The sequence below is a fragment of the Monopterus albus genome, unplaced genomic scaffold (assembly GCF_001952655.1).
Source record: "Monopterus albus unplaced genomic scaffold, M_albus_1.0 scaffold8.1, whole genome shotgun sequence".
Taxonomy (NCBI): Eukaryota; Metazoa; Chordata; class Actinopteri; order Synbranchiformes; family Synbranchidae; genus Monopterus; species Monopterus albus.
Window position 1 is genome coordinate 3,220,236 of NW_018127888.1, and position 16,297 is coordinate 3,236,532.

Consider the following 16,297-nt stretch of genomic DNA (forward strand, 5'->3'; position numbering starts at 1 on the left):
TTGGTTATGTTGCCTGGAGAGTTATCAGGTAAGAATATTGCAGTACCTGAGATTGATCCCATCATGCACTGGTGTTACCATGTTATACCAGGTTGATTTCTTAAGTTTTGAAGGTCACTGCACTGGTGTTGTGCCAGTGTTTGGCTGCTGCATGACGTAACGTCTCATACATTCACTGACCTCTCACTTATAGAACCTGGCATCTCCTAGCGGCCCTGTGTCTGAAGTGTGTGTGTGTGAGAGAGAGAGCGAGGGGAAGATGAAGTTTATGTCCCTATTCCCCTCAATTCTGATGTGTCTTTTGGCTGAAAGCTGGGTCCCCTCTCTCCATCTTCGCCACTCTGTTTCTTTTTCTTAATGTCCCTAAGGAATTGATAGGCAGTGATTGTTTCAGGGTGCTTTTGCTGTGTCAGCTAAGTGACATCAGTTGCTGGAGAGCAACAGAGACTGGGTGAGAGTGAGGTGACTGTATGGAGGGGCTGCAGAGACAAAAGAGGTGGGTGGGGGTGGGCAAGCTTTTATCGTAATTACACCCGCTCGCCAATGGGATGGAGAGGAGAATAAGATGAGAGAATTGTGGGCACCGCCGACGTTAAGTGATCAAGAGTCAAGTCGAGAAGAAATAAAAGCAAAGTTTGAAAACAGAGCATTGCAGCAGTGGGAGTGGGCTAAGATGGAGTTGGGATGACACTGTCATCCGGCTTTAACCTGAACAAGCTTCCTTCCGAGTTTTAACAAGTCAATATGTTTTATTGTTATTTCCTTTTAAAAGTTTTACTGGAGAAATTGTGCGTGCAGTGGGAGGATTTTATTCAAGAAGGTCAGTCTATAAACCCTGTGGTCTGAATGGTTTAGATGATTTTCCACTATGAAAAAAATAGGTTTTAAGTAAGCAAGTCAGATAAAAATCACCAAAATTGCACAGTTAACTGTGTGAATTTTAAATGCCCTGTGCTTTTACATGTTACAGGGTCAGCCTTATAACTTCGAATATACCGCCGGTACTATACCTTTTATACAGAACAGTGAGGCGGAAAACCCCCGCATCGAATGGGCCGTGTAAAAGGGGGATACTGTCTCATGGGCGTCTCTGTCGGCCACTCCGTGTTTCTCTTTTGACTTAGCATCCTGGTGGTCTCACCCCTTCCATTATCTCAATACATTAGCACTTTCCTGCTGTTGAGTGGTTTCTGCCCCCTTCTTAAACAGTCTAAATCTGTTAGTGGATCCATGCAAGAAACTGGTCAGTCATTTTAGCTGCTTTGTGTAATTACAGCCGGGACTATTTTAACGGCTGTTTATCCACATGGCTTATTGCAGGGAAATTGGAGTCAATTGCATGATCCTCCAAAAATGCGAGCACTTCCATTCGCTGTGTTGCTCTCCATCTCCGTGACCTTTTCAACTCATTTATACTTACAGAAATAAATGCAAGTCTGTTTTGATAGCTACATATGTGCAGTGAATACATCTAATGCACTAATTCAGGCCCATGCACACAGACACAGAGAGGTCTGTAGCAGCAGTTTATTATTGATGTGTGCTGTTTGTTTTAATTGCTCTTGTCCCAGCATTGACTCTGGAAATGACTCTGTACTGTAGATGTGTGTTCTTGTACTTGCTACATAGTGAGGACATTTTGGCTGGTCCTCTGCTTTTTCAGGGTTAAGGTCATTCAGCTCATCTATACCGACAAAATATCACCTTTAATATATTAAGTAAGAGAGGTTGTCTCACATAGACGTTGTATTTGAAGTTTGTATACTGTGGTGTGCACATCACCCAGAACAATGATATCTTATATGATAACTGTCTACAGAATTTATTACCAAAACTCTTTATACTGTTTACTGACCTGGTAAGATGAATGGCAGTAATCAGGCCGTTTGCAGTAGGGCCGCAGCCAGTGCATTTTTCTGTCTCTTGAACCTGCAAATTTTTGGATTTAAAAACTAGCAAGATCAAATTTAAAGGTCCTTGAAAATGATGTACTGTAATTCATGTAATGTGGGTTATAATTTCTGCTGCTGGGTTTTATCTCGTTCTGCTGCACTAATATGCAGAATGTGTTTGCGGAGGTGACATATTAGGACAGAGCTGACTTAACAGTCTGGCTGGAGTGGATTGGGCTTAAGCTGGCTGCTGCACCTGAATAAGTTAATCTAGCTTTTTCTTACCAATCTGAAGGATCCTCTGTAACAACCCACAACCAAAACAAAAAATGTTCTTGACAAAAATTAAAGAAAAGAGAGAAAATCAACAGGCAAACCACAAAAAGAGGCAACAGTACCACACTGTGTCCCCTTGTACTTTTAACACAAATATTAAATGTAATTTATACTTTTTAAAAATAGAATAAAGATGCTAAAGCTAATGATAAGCTACAGTTTTCAGTAGTGTGAGAAATGGTGGTTGCAGCCTTGTGAGGTCTTGTTTGATCATGCTTAAATCCCATTGTTTTGTTGGTTTTAGAGCGCTGTCTTGTACACACAGGTACTTCTATTAGATGGAGGCGAGAGCACATCAATTCAGCATTTATGTGTATTGCACAGCAGGATGGCAAACATCAGGAAACAAAATACAAATTATATATTTTTTAAGTTGATTTCATACTGCATGACTTCATATAAGGTAATATTAAAATGCTTAAAAACATTCATTTGCTCATTTCTAATTTCTTATAATTAAACTCGCTGAATTTAACATTGTGGCTTGGGTTGTGGCGTAATGGGAAGCTCACAGAGCAGATTAGCAGGACTCTTCAAGAGGAATGTTTTAGTACAGTATCAGGCATTGCGGCTGTAACAAACAGGCTGTCAAACCTTTTCTGTTATGCCAATTTTAAGAGCCTAAAGAAACCTCCCCTATAGACATACAGCTGAAATGAAAAGCACCAAATGATATAAACAAGTAGTGACGAAAAGGGAGTGAACCTCCAACATATTAAAGATTGGTTATTTTCACTAAAAATGAATTATCATTTATTCCCCCACCGCTCCTGTTCTCTTCCCAGGCCCACCTTTCGTTACTTCACCTGGCATACGTGTGTGTTGGGCATCGTGGGTTGTGTCATCATGATGTTCCTGATCAACGCCATCTACGCCTCGGCCAGCATCGCATTCATGCTACTGCTGCTTCTGCTGATTCACTATCTCAGTCCCACTTCCAGCTGGGGCTACATCAGCCAGGCTCTCATTTTTCACCAGGTCTGACACACACACACACACACACACACACACACACGTGCTTTCAGTACTGCCTTGTCATTACCAGAGCAACTAAAATCTCATCTCTTCAGCTTTACAAGAGCCTGTACCTCTGCTAAGCAGTCGTTCTATCAGCTTTATAGCGACAAGCAGTCACACACGCAAACAAACACAGACTGTTCTCTGCTGCTCTCCCTCAGCCAGGCATTTTGCATTGGGCAAACGCATATTTACTCTCTCACTTTTCTCACACACGCACACAACACTGCCTTGTTCCTATAGCAGCTGTCTGTCACGTTTATATCAGGATTACCAGAGACACACACACACAGTTCTGCATCTTTTTCCACAGCAGCGCTCTCTGCATTTATGACACACAACTTTACATCATCCAGCTCTCCGTGTCCTCGGTCTGTCGAGCCTGTTGCTCTCAAGGAGAGGGAGCACTGTTGCCAGGACGGCCTGTTGCTGAGGGGAGCCGTTGCCAAGGCTGTGAGCAGGGGTTATGAGGGGGGCGGCACGGCTGTGTTTGCCAGCAGACAGAACATTATTACAATGACTTAACTTATTGTGTTTTCCTCCTCGTCCTCCTCCTGGGTTCCTTCTCTGCTGTCTCTCTCGACCAGTGATAGCAGCCAGGAGTAGAGGGGTGGCACAGGCCTCCACCTGGAATCTGATTGGCTGCCCCTGGACCAGAGCCTCTGTATGAAGTGACTGTTAACATTCCTTGTTTTCCTTGTTTGAAAACCAGTCAAACAATTATAAAATAACGACACAGAGACACAAAAATAACTACAAACATAGACCGGGTGACTGTGGTTCAGTGGCTAGAGCAGTCGTCTTCCAACCAGGAGGGTCGGTGGTTCAAATCTCAGTGCCAACAGTCCACATGTCGAACTGTCCTTGGGCAAGACACTGAACCCCCAAGTTGCCCCCGATGTTTAGAGCCATCGGTGTGAGTTGGCGCCGCAGATGGCTGCCTCGGTTCTGTACCGGAAACAAATTCCTTGTGTGTAACATACTTGGCCAATAAAGGTGATGATTATATTATTACATTACCCAAAATGATCACAAAATTAGCCCAAAGAGAAGCAAAATGACCAAAAAATTGACCCCAATAAATACAAGCATTGACAAAGAGATGCAAAGTTACCATGAACAGATGACTATGGGTCTGTTGTCTCGATATCTGTCCATGGCTATAGGCTCTAAAACAATCTGATCTCCACATTGAAAAGTTTCTAAAACTGCACCTGGTGAGAATCCGTTTCTATTTCAATGGTTACACTAACAGGCCTAGCTGGAGAGGCCACAGGTGTGCTTGCACATGTCTCTTACATGGCTTGTCTTCCGTTCCTGCACACCTCCGGCAGCAGCCAGTATGGCAGAGTGCCAACTGGGTGACGCTAAGGCGGTAACAGGAGACGCAACTACTCACAGCAAAAAAAAAAAAAAACACCTCTGGAGATAACAGGCAACTGACATCTGTTTAGGATAGGAAAAGACAAACAGGCAAGAAATGCTTATGGTATCATGGGACGGAAAAGATAAAGATAAAATATAAACAGGGGAGGGGATGAGTGATTGAGAAGCTAAGTGATGGATGAGACTGAAGCTGCAGAGAAATGACAGCCTGATGGATGAGAAGACAGGAGGAAATGGAGAGATAAAGAGACACAGATGATTAAATGAGTGGAGGCAGTTGGACTTTACCTCTGGGTTTTTAAACAGCATTTACCAGAGAGGAGCATGGAAACGGGTGTGATGATTATGATGGTAATAATGTTGGAAATTGTTGCGCACACATACACTCAGCAGATTCTCAACCTTTTCCTTATCCGTGTCCAGTTTGGGGGTCTGAGGGTGTTGTGTGCTTTGATGTGAAGAGATTGAAATGATTTGTGATATCAGGCTATATAAATAAACTTTGACTTGATTAACAGCACATTTTTTCTGGGTCCAAAATGGAGCTACAACACAAGAAGAGGAGTGGTCTTTCATTTTTCCTACAATTTTATGTCTTTACCTCAAGTCTATTAAGCACACAAATCACTTTAAAGTATTTTTTTTGGCATTCTCAAGTGATTCTCTTCCATGTAAGGGGTGTTTCTGACCACTTCTCGAATTGTCCTGAAGTACTGAAGACTTCCCAGCTTTGCTTATGTCAGAGAAAACTTTATCTCTAACTTTCCTCTACTCTACTTTTAATAAGGAAAACAAAAGAGCTCAAAAGCCCTGGAAAAACAGATTCATCCTTTATAGTCGCCCTTCTCTCAAAGAGATGAATCCGACGGTGCAGGCTGCAGCTTGAACATGGCGGACATGTTGTCACTGAGCTAGTCGTCATTAATTCTAGTGAGGGTATACAATGAAATGAGTGTTAATTATTCCGGGAATGTTTGGTTCCATTTCCTTACCGTTATCTCGATGCCTCATCAACACACGTAGAATTTTAATGGTGAGTTTGTTATTGTAATTCAAACTGAGTCACACTTGCATTTAAGCACACACTCATAAGCAATTACAGATGGATACACTTTTGCCGACATTTTGGATGACATGTACACACACATATGCATATGCTCATCTATGCATGTACGCAAACCTTCTGATCTGGTTTCTGCCAGTGTCCTGTCTTAATAGGATGTTGATTGGAGATGTAATTTGCTTCTGGTGAAGTCCCTGCAATTACTATACAACACCGCATGCATAGAGTATAGGACAGAGCTGTTCCTGCATACAGAGCTTTGACTTAAAAGGAATTGGAACATTTTAGGAATTACACTTATTTGCTTTCTCTGTGCGAGTTAGATGAGAATCTTGATACCAGCCTTGTGTCTGTATGGTAGATGTAAAAACTACAGCCAGGACAAGACCCCAGGATGTTACAGCACCTGACTAAGAAACAGCTCTACACATAAACCCCCTTTAAAACTGGCGTTCTTATATAACAGGGGCAGATGGTGTAAGCTTCCATACACTGTCAACACTAATCAAGCAATGTTCAAACATATTTATCAAATAAATTCACCAGATTTCTCAACTATGTAGTTTTGCAATTCAAAAAAACAAACAAACCTGAAATTCTAATGCCAGGGAACTGCAGTATTACTACACTTCCAGTGCAACTTCTGTTATCCTTGTGTTGTAGACCTGCCACATAATAATTATAAAAAAAAACAGGTGAAATTAATTTTCTGTTTATCCTCATACTGAATATACTGTACATTAGTCTTGAGCTTGTATCGCAACTAAATTATATGAAAGCTGTACGAGCTTTCAAATTGGTCAGCCTGAGCCTCAGTGTGGCTGCTCACATATACACATATATTTTTAAATATTCAGTATAGTACCCATGTCTTTCTTATGTCTTAACTTGCATCACTCTAAAGTGGTTTAACACATTTATTTTCCTTGTGCATATGAAACGATGAACAGTCTGGATGTGCAAATCATTACTGGGTTTATTACATGTCATTGCTTGAACTCCATGTCAAATCCTAATGTGATCATGATCCATGAAAGTTACTTCCACTTTCTGCACATCAGTACATTAACTCAGGGAGTGGGTCTCATGTAACCTCAGCTCTGTTTAGGGCAACTCCACCCTACACATGTGGCTATCTGAATGACACTGGTATGGACCACTGCACTAAAGAAGGATGCTGGGAATAAAAATAGGCTCATATTCCAATAACAATCCTTATTTTAATTCTCTTTAGGTGCGCAAGTATCTGCTGATGCTGGATGTGAGGAAGGACCACGTCAAGTTCTGGAGGCCTCAGGTCTTGCTGATGGTTTCCAACCCTCGCAGCAGCGTGGGCCTCATCACCTTCATTAATGACATCAAGAAGAGTGGCCTCTATGTGCTGGGCCACGTCCAGCTAGGAGATCTCAGTATGTCTGTTTGCCTTCTAGAAATTAGATTCTCCCCGCTGCTAATCCTGTGCTTGTCTTGGACAATTCCATCTACACTTAAAGGTCACAAAGGAATGAACATTTTGATAAATCAGTTGTTCCTGTGAAACATCATGAAACCACTCAGTGTTGACTTCCAAAGTTGGGTTTTTGCCTGACAGCGTCAGATCATCAACAGTATTTGAAAGTTTCCTTTTTCCAACATTAGCATGCACCATTTCGCTACTAAACTGACTCGCCAACTGTGAGAGGGCCACTATTAATTATGAGCAAAACAAATTGGTGATGATGATGGGATATAGTTTTTTGGATAATTTAACATTATTATGGCATTTAAAGACGGCAATAACAAAACTAAAAGCCTTTTTTTGTTTGTTTTTGACTACTCGGTGTCAGCATTATTGCTAAATTTTACTACTTTTAATTAGGAAGAAATAATATTCCAACTGAAGGACTCTCAGGTCTTTAGAAATATGTTCATATACGCATTTCCACAGTGAGCAGTGCATCATTTAATGGACCTTTTTAGAATGCTAGGCCTTTCTCCATGTCATCGGCTCTTCTACTGCTCTTTAGAGAGAAGTAATCACACACACAATACTCCAGAGGCGTCTCATTTATTTCTGCAGAGGCACACAGACTGTTTAAAGGGGGCAGGGTCATTTATTGTTTATGTTGTCTTTTGAGGATTGTGTTTGGGGGGGGGTATGTGTTGATTGGAGACCGGGACCGGCCCGGTGTGGGGTCTTCAGTGTCAAATTTCTCTTATTGTTCATTAACCACCGATGATCCCTTGTGTCATCTGGCAAGCCACTTGGTCTTGAGAAATATGAAGAAGACATTCATTCTCATAATATCAAGGAGGAGTTTGTTGTTGAGGATGTTCAGCTGCTTCCACCTTGCCCTCCTCATGTATTTTAAGTCTGTCCATTTATTCTCTCACTTGTCTAGCAGCTGTCTGCATTATTGCTGAGTAAAAGAATACAAAAGTTTGGAGTCTGAAGAGGTCCTTACACAGCTACCAAAGGGATTGTCAGTGTAGCCTCTGGGTTGCTCTCTATATACATATTGATGTTTTTGGATGATTGATCACCTGCCTGACTGTTTGTGCTTCCCTATGTCTTTTGCTCCATCTCACATTTTGTTTCTGTTGTCATTTGTGATTTCTCTCTTTGTCCCCCATATCTCAACGTCAACTCTCGTATCTCTGTTGCACTCTGCCTCTAATTCAAGCTCTGTCAAGCTGACTGACTTCTAGGCCTTCACTATCCTTCTTTGAATCCCAACATACTGTACTTTTGTTGAATTGCCAGCAGTATTTCTCACCTCTTACCATTTGTTCTTCCTTTCTCCCAGACAAATTACCATCTGACCCTCTGCAGTCCCAGTATGAATCCTGGCTATCCCTGGTCGACCATCTGAACATCAAAGCCTTTGTCAACCTGACGTTGGCAGATTCTGTGCGTCACGGGGTCCAGCATCTCCTCTTCATCTCTGGACTAGGTCAGTAGCACCATCATCATTTTCAATGTGCCCGTTAATCAACACTGAAAGGCCAGTACTGACGTCTGGAATTAAAGCTGCCCCTAGTTGGAAGCTGAGCTTTGTGCTGTGATTATTATGTTTCATATGTTAAACCTAGACAGTCCAGACTTAAATTGATGCGGCCTGGTTATTCTACTATGACCACTGGAGGCGTCAAGGTCAAAAATGTCACATTTTGCTCCTAGTGGCTTTAAATCTTTCAAATCCAGTTTTGTGTACTTCATCAAGCTTTCAGGCAGACATTGTACTTTTGAATGATGTGTTTTTAGAAATCACTTTATTTTTAGTTTTTGTCTAAGTGTCAACCAGAAAAATGTTTAATTTCAACTCATTTTATTATTTTCACCTTAACTTCATTCAAAAGGCAGCTGTATTAATTTAGCTTCATGTTCTCCAACCCTTTCTCGTATGCCTTTGGCTTCCTTCCCAGTTCTCACTCTAGCACTTGTTTTCTTCATGTCTGTCTCCTACTTTAACTTCACTTCCACTTAACAACTCAAGAAATCAATGATTATAATTAAGAAATTATTTGTATTAAATTATAACAAAGGGTCTGGTCTAATTTTTTGTTCATCTGTCTCTTCCCTTCCTTCCCCTCTATCCAGGTGGGATGCGTCCAAACACTCTCATCCTCGGTTTTTATGATGACTGTCTTCCAAGGGACAAGCTGATTGATCCTTCCCTGTCTACCAGTCAGTCCACAGATCTCTTGGGTTTTTCTCAGGATCTTGAGCAACCACCTCCTCTCTTCCATTTTGCTTCCTTGCGGGGATCCAGTGACCGAGAGGATTATGGGAAATTTGATGATGGGAAGGTTCTGGGTTCCCAGGAGTATGTGGCTATCATTGCCGACGCCATAAAGATGCTTAAGAATGTGGTACTGGCTCGCTACTTCGACACCTTTGACCGAGCCCAGGTCCTCTCACCGCCCTTGCTGGGTGCCGTGTATATTGATGTCTGGCCGGTCAACCTCTTGCGTCCGGACAGCAGTAGCTATGTCGATACATGCTCTCTCTTTCTGCTACAGCTAGCATGTATCCTGAACATGGTCCGAGCCTGGCGAAAAACTACTGTGCGTCTCTTCCTGTGTGTGGAAGCAGGACGTAGCGTGAGAGGTGTACAGGAGAAGTTGGGACAGCTGTTGAAAGATCTTAGAATTAAAGCTCAAGTCTACCCCGTGCCCTGGGACCAGCAGGTGGCGCTACACTGGCAGCGTCAAGGTGGGTCCAGCATGAAACCGTCATCACAGTCCCCCGATAGCACTAATGATGAGGAGAATGAGAACGAAGATGATTTTGTTAACAGCTTTCCGTGCAATGCCACGCGCCTGTCTGATGACTACCTGTCAGCCGTCAACAAGCTGATCTTAGACCAGACCTGGCCTCTGCCAGCCGTGCGTTTCCTATACTTGCCTCGCCCTCCAGCTGACACCCAGAGTTACACCACCTACTTACACCAGCTAGAGCTGCTGACCCAGGACTTGGGCCCCACACTGCTCATCCACGGTGTCACACCTGTCATCACCACTGACCTTTGAACAGTCTCCTAACACTTTCAGTGCCTTACATGCAGAAACAGACCTTGAAATTTGATGCAGACTGAGGTCACTGCTGGTTTATGGACACTGCCTCGTACAATATGGACCAACTTGGAACAAAATCTCTAGAGACAATATAAGATTCACCTTATCCAACTTGGTGTCACAGAAAATCCTTCTTAGCCCTTGTTATCTATGTTCTCAACTTTCAGTTTTGCTTTTCTTCAACAAGTACCTGAAGGCACCATTATGTTAAATTGTTAGGCGGATTTTTTTTTTGTATTTCAAGAATCAAACAATCCATCTGTCATCAAATGTACCAAAGTTAGCAGGAGAAAAACAGTGCCTTATCAGGTGAATGTAGAACCTGTGGAGCCAGCTAGCCAATCAAAAACAGAATAAAGAGCATGTGATGTTCTTTTTAACACATTTAAACCAATGTGATAACACTCAGATGAGTCCATGGGTCAACCGTTCCACAGGGGAACCCTCGCTCAGATTACCAGTCAACCCTGTCACTTTATTCTTCATTACTACCTGCAACAGAGAGAGCAGCCTGATTCCAGATACATTCTATGCACGGTATCGTCTGACTCCCATTCTCCTATTTCTGAAATGGTTTTTAATGTGCTGCTGCTCACATTCCTCATAATGATCATTCCAGATGTCATTAGATTAAAAAGTGCCTAGCTAGTTAGGGAGCTGAAGTTTGGACTCAGTCCATCATGCAGTAATACTACAGTCTGATTTTCCATTTTCAGAGCTTAGAACAAAGGAGACGGTTGAACAGTAATAGTGATGGTGCTATTATGGAAGACGTTCTCTTCTAAAGATCACTTCATGTGGGATCTCAGGAAGACATTCCAGTCCTTTGCAAAGTGCACTTTTTATCCTTCCTTGGCCAAACTGTATGTTGTGTAGCTTTCCAGAATTGTGTTAAGATGTTTACAGGACTGTAACAACTGTGATTATACATGATTTGTTATTGTCCTTATGTGTTCTAGGTGCTCTGTAACATTTAGAATTCTTTTTACTCACTGGTGACCACGTTGTTTGACCAGCCTCAATGCTGAAGTGAATAAATGAAATTTAATATCTGGTCACCCCCTTTCACCTAATGTTTGTAGCATTTAGTGAACCTATGCAACTTTTGCAGAACTGTGGCTACAAGGGGACAACGTACCTGCATTTAGTCTGAAAAGTCAGAACTGTGCAGCTACAGTGTATCTACAGAAAGTTGCCAACGTTGGCCTCAGTAAGATCATTTGAGGCTGTATCAACAAAATCACATTTTGCTACTCATAAATTCAATTTGTCATTTGTAAGAAGAAGAATATTGTTTTTCTTTTTGCCAAAAGTTGCATAGTCTCACTTCAAGCTGCATTATCACAGTGAGTACACTAACATACTGTGTCTGTATCCTCTAAGATAAATTTAAGTTGCAGGTTTATTAAAAAAAAAAATAGGCTAAAGGGTTGTGATCCTTGAAATTTGAGTCTGAAGTCACTACAAATAAAATATATTCTTTCACAGTCTTTGTCACACTGCCTTTGACACGGACGGGTCATTTGGATGATCCTCGACCAGCCGTTCACACTGCATCTCCAAACGTTTGTCTCAGATTTCTGTTCCTGAAATTAGAGAAGCACAAAGAATATAGCAGAACATCATCGATTGAAGCAGTGAAATGTATGAATTACTGCTTAAATAAAAAAAAAATCACATACATACATACATATATATACATACACACAAAGAATTTGACAGGATGCAAACTGAAACGACAAAAAATAAAAGTTTGTATTACATGTTTTTTTTTTTTTTTTTTTCTTCTTTCACATCACTAATGTTACATGGGCAAAGCCAGATCAAACTTAACAGCTGCTCAGGGCGCAGGACTTTGTTTCAATCAGCTGAAGACCTATTTGTATGTCTCATGCCAGAGAGCTGTGTGTGCACGTATTTGTTTGAGGTAAACCCTGGAAATAGAGGCTAAGTTAGTTCAGCAGCTCAGAGATACTAGAGGATGCAGGCAGCCAAATTAACTTGTCTTACAGACACCCTCGCTCCCAACCAGGCAGAAATGGATTCCATCTCCACTCTGAGGTGAACAACAGATTGGAGAAATAAGCCCAAATACTATCGATATCTGTGAAGGAGGAGGGAGGCTGACATTTATCAGACCCCAACTCTGAGAGGATTCGTGTGTTCGTGTATAGAACTGAAGTCAGGACTAGGTTTTGTGAAGTGTTTACACGTGTACACTGATCAGCTATAAAATTATGACCACCTGCCCAACACTGTGTACACATGAGTTAGTGTGGCAGTTGGTTGGCGCTCGTGTCAGCTCACTGTGCATGTTCTGTGAATCTGTTAGCTTCCATAGTTCTACTGTCAGGAAGACTGAATCTGTCATTCATTGATTAAAAATATCGCAACATGTTGGATTGGAGACTAGGGAGTGTCAAACCCTCACACACAAATGTAAACTGATCTCATGTTATGTTCCTATGCGCGCACACAACAATTTAAAAACAAAAAAAAGCTTCACAGATATTTGTAGCACAGAGACTGTTCACCTAAAGGCCTTTTCCTAAATGTGTGTGTGTGTGTATGAGAGCGAGACCAAATCAAAGACAGAGACCATCAAGCTGTGTGTGTGTTTGCCTCCAAGTTTGAAGCTCTGCTCTGTCATGTCTGCAGTCCTGATCAGAGGAAATTTATCACCACCTTGTCACTTCTATGTTGTGTCATAGCCCTAACCGGCCACGCCACCGGCACACACACACATGTACTTTATCACTTATAATTTCTATCACACTTCCCATTTCATCTTTCTCTCTGTATCTTCAGCTTGATTTAATTTTACATGACACGCAGATCGTCGGAGTCATCGGTTGTACTGGGAGGAGGAGAAGGGGGAGACTTGTCAACTAGAATTTGGTTTCGCTGACTCCCAGATTCAATTACAAGTTAAGGTTTAAGGAGGCCACACAGACCTCTGGCTTTGCCTGTGAATCATGTTTGCATTCAAATGTGCAGAACGCGTGTGTGCACATTCAGATTATAGAACATAGGCTTTTAAAGAGTCCAAACTGCTGAACGACACAAACACAGCGGCCATAGTCTGATGGCTAAAGCGTCTAAACCAGTGTGACTAAACAGATGTGACTGTATATTTTTAGTAGAAAGGCACCGAGTTTGCTCTACCTCACAGGCAGTACATACTCTTAGCAGTGTATGCGTGTGCATGTGTATTTCAACAACAACCCCAGAGGAAAGTGCACTAATAGTGTTACGCAGTAGGATGATTAGGAAATTAGTTCCATTATGAATCTGGGGTAGTTTAACCATTTGTCCACCAATAAGGCAAAAAACAGAAATACCACATTTTCTTTGAGCGTGCATGTTTATTGCTGCTACTTCAAGCTACCTAATAAAACTAAACACGTTGAACCAAGTCCAGCAGCAATGAGGTTGATCCTGAAAGGGAGACATGGTGATATGAGGATGGCTAGCAGCTCTGACTGTCACCTGAGAGCAGCCATTGTCTTCTGAGAGTTTTGTGGTGAAGAGCACAGTGGCCCCTGAGGTTATCTATAGCCCTGCATAATGTGGTTTCGCCTATCTGTTTCTTTTTGTTTATGATCCAGAGCTCTTTTGGATATAAATTCTGTCCCACTCTGCTGTGGTGTTGCCATTTGTTTGCACTCTCTCGCCCCCAAATAGCTTCAGGGTCATGTATCATAAAACACAGCCCCGATAAGAAATGCCCAGGAATATGAGGCGTACACTAGGATCTCATTTATCGGAATTCAGCATTTGCATGTTTAGAAAGAGGAGGTGAAGATTCTTTGTGATTGTATGAGGAGGTTTTGCTTTGTGCTGGACGTGTGTTGTAGGGGCACATGGCCACACGTGTGCATGGCATCAAACTGCAGCTCCCTTTTCTTCATAAATGAGCTTAGTGTGTGTTTCACAGGCAAATACTGTATTTTTATTATTATCATTTTACAAATGCAGGTATTCTGTTTCTCTAACTGAATGAATGAAATGAAAAAGATGCTGAGACATTACACTTCTGCATTTTGACAGCTTTTCTTCATAACCACACTGCTATAGATTGATGACACAAACGTGCTGATGTTTGTCCCTCATTGTGTGACGGACCCTGATCCTTGTAATGCAATGTCCCCCTCTGGATTTGGCCACCCTGCTCTTCAGTTCAGGTTTAATTTTACTGGCAAGGCAACTTTATTTATATAGCACGTTTCAGACAGAGAAACGATTCAAAGTCCTTTACAGAGGCAAAGAAAAAACAGTAGCAGCATTAAAACCACAACAAAATCAGCTAAAATAAAGTGAAGACAAAACATTGATAAAAGGAGATAAAATTCATAAAATGAAAACAAAAGCCAAAAAAAAAACATAAATCTAGTTACAGTGCAGAAAGTGCAGCACAGAAACCAGTTAAATAAAGGCACAGGAAAACAGCAGTTTGCAGTTGAGACCTGAAAGTGGCTGGAGTCAGGTCATCAGCTGGTTCCATCTCTGTGCAGGAATAATAGGCATTAGCCTTAATATTCAGTTAGTAAGGAATGTGTAGGCTTATGCTTTTCTACACCAGATAAGGTTTTACTTTGTTTTTTATCTGTTACCTATCAATATGTATTTGACTATTGATAAGGCTTCCTGATGTGACTCAGAAAGTTGGTGCCTTCTTCTCACCTGTGAACACAAGGTGTATAATGAGGCCTGAGCCTGGCCTATTGGACGTTACTGTCAGCTATTCATTTGGCCTCTTACTTACACCCTGTGCTGAGGTATTTGTCACAGTTATTACATGATTATTATTTATGGGAAAAGTGGCTTCCAGTTTTTAATGCATTAAGACAAGTCAGACCTGTCCCATCGTGTGACACTCCTGACCTTCCCAACTCAAAACAGACAAGTCTGTTGTTGCCCTTTTGTCTTGGTCTAAAGTTAATGTAGTGCACCGTTCTAAAAATAGATTTTGCTTCATAGACTCTTCTGTCTTGCTGTGTTGTATCTAAATTGGAGCCTTGATAAGCTGTTTAAACTCAAACAGGTTGTGTGAGCGATTGTTTGATTAAGGGAATTGAATTAGGGTGAAGCATAAAGAAAGTAAATTTGCACAGTTTGACTGAAAATCTTTTGAGATGAGTGTTTGTATATTGTTCTGTTGAGGGGCATGCTTAGAATAGACAGAAGGAAATAGAGAGTTACAGTCACATGAATGCAAAGCAAGTTTATTTATATTGCATTTACAAAGATAAGTTAACAAAAGTTCCTCTATTAGTACAATACAGCTGTCTTTGGTGATGAGACCCCGTTCTCAAAGGGGTAGTGACACCAGCTGCTTTATGACGCTGGTGTTGATCTTTATATCCACCTGAAACTGTGGATGGATGTGAACTGGAACAGGATGCTGAGGAGCTCACTGGACCGATTCAAAGCTGGAAACACTCTGGGCTGGGTGAAGGTACGTCACATGAAAAGGAACAGAAAAAGCATTAGATTTGAGACTGAAAGGTTTATTTTTCCACATACTGTACACAAATTATATGTGCACAGAATTGTAGTGTGGAGTCCTTCTAATGTTGTGCTACAACACAAAAGAAAATATAATTATAGAGGATCTCAGTCTGTGTGTGTGTGTGATTTGTGCCTATAGAAACATTTCCCTGACTGTAGAAGCCACTATAGAGTAGTAGAGTGAAGAGCTGTGTTCATGTCATATTGGAAATGCAGGAGAAGTTAAAGCAATTAAATTCTAATATTTAATAGAGCACTATATTAAAGAATTATAGTATTTTTACTCTCACATGTCCAACTCTGCAGTAAAGCAACCGGCACTTCTTATACTTCATGCAAATGACACTTTTGTATTGTAGGCATAGTGTTTTTAGAAAAAGCTTTGCATGCTGGGTAGTTTTATTGTTTGTTCTTTGAAGAAATGTAGCTGTTTGTTCTTTATATTATTGTTTTATTGGACTTTATTAAGAGAGCTAAGTGAGAAGCAGCTGCAGTCTTGAGCTGTCAGATGACATGCACGTTGTAAACATGGGGA

The 16,297-nt window shown here is 41.4% G+C and overlaps 1 protein-coding gene across 1 annotated transcript in view; it reads left to right on the forward strand.

The window, feature by feature from the left end:
• Positions 1-11,899, forward strand: part of LOC109952033 (solute carrier family 12 member 9) — a 48,085-nt gene extending 36,186 nt beyond the window's left edge. Inside the window, exons 10-13 of the mRNA XM_020586874.1 lie at positions 3,014-3,206; positions 6,929-7,103; positions 8,481-8,627; positions 9,275-11,899. Of these exons, the coding sequence (XP_020442530.1) occupies positions 3,014-3,206; positions 6,929-7,103; positions 8,481-8,627; positions 9,275-10,206 (1,447 nt within the window). The 3' untranslated portion in view covers positions 10,207-11,899. The remainder of the gene's footprint in view (positions 1-3,013; positions 3,207-6,928; positions 7,104-8,480; positions 8,628-9,274) is intronic.
• The last annotated feature ends 4,398 nt before the right edge of the window (positions 11,900-16,297 follow it).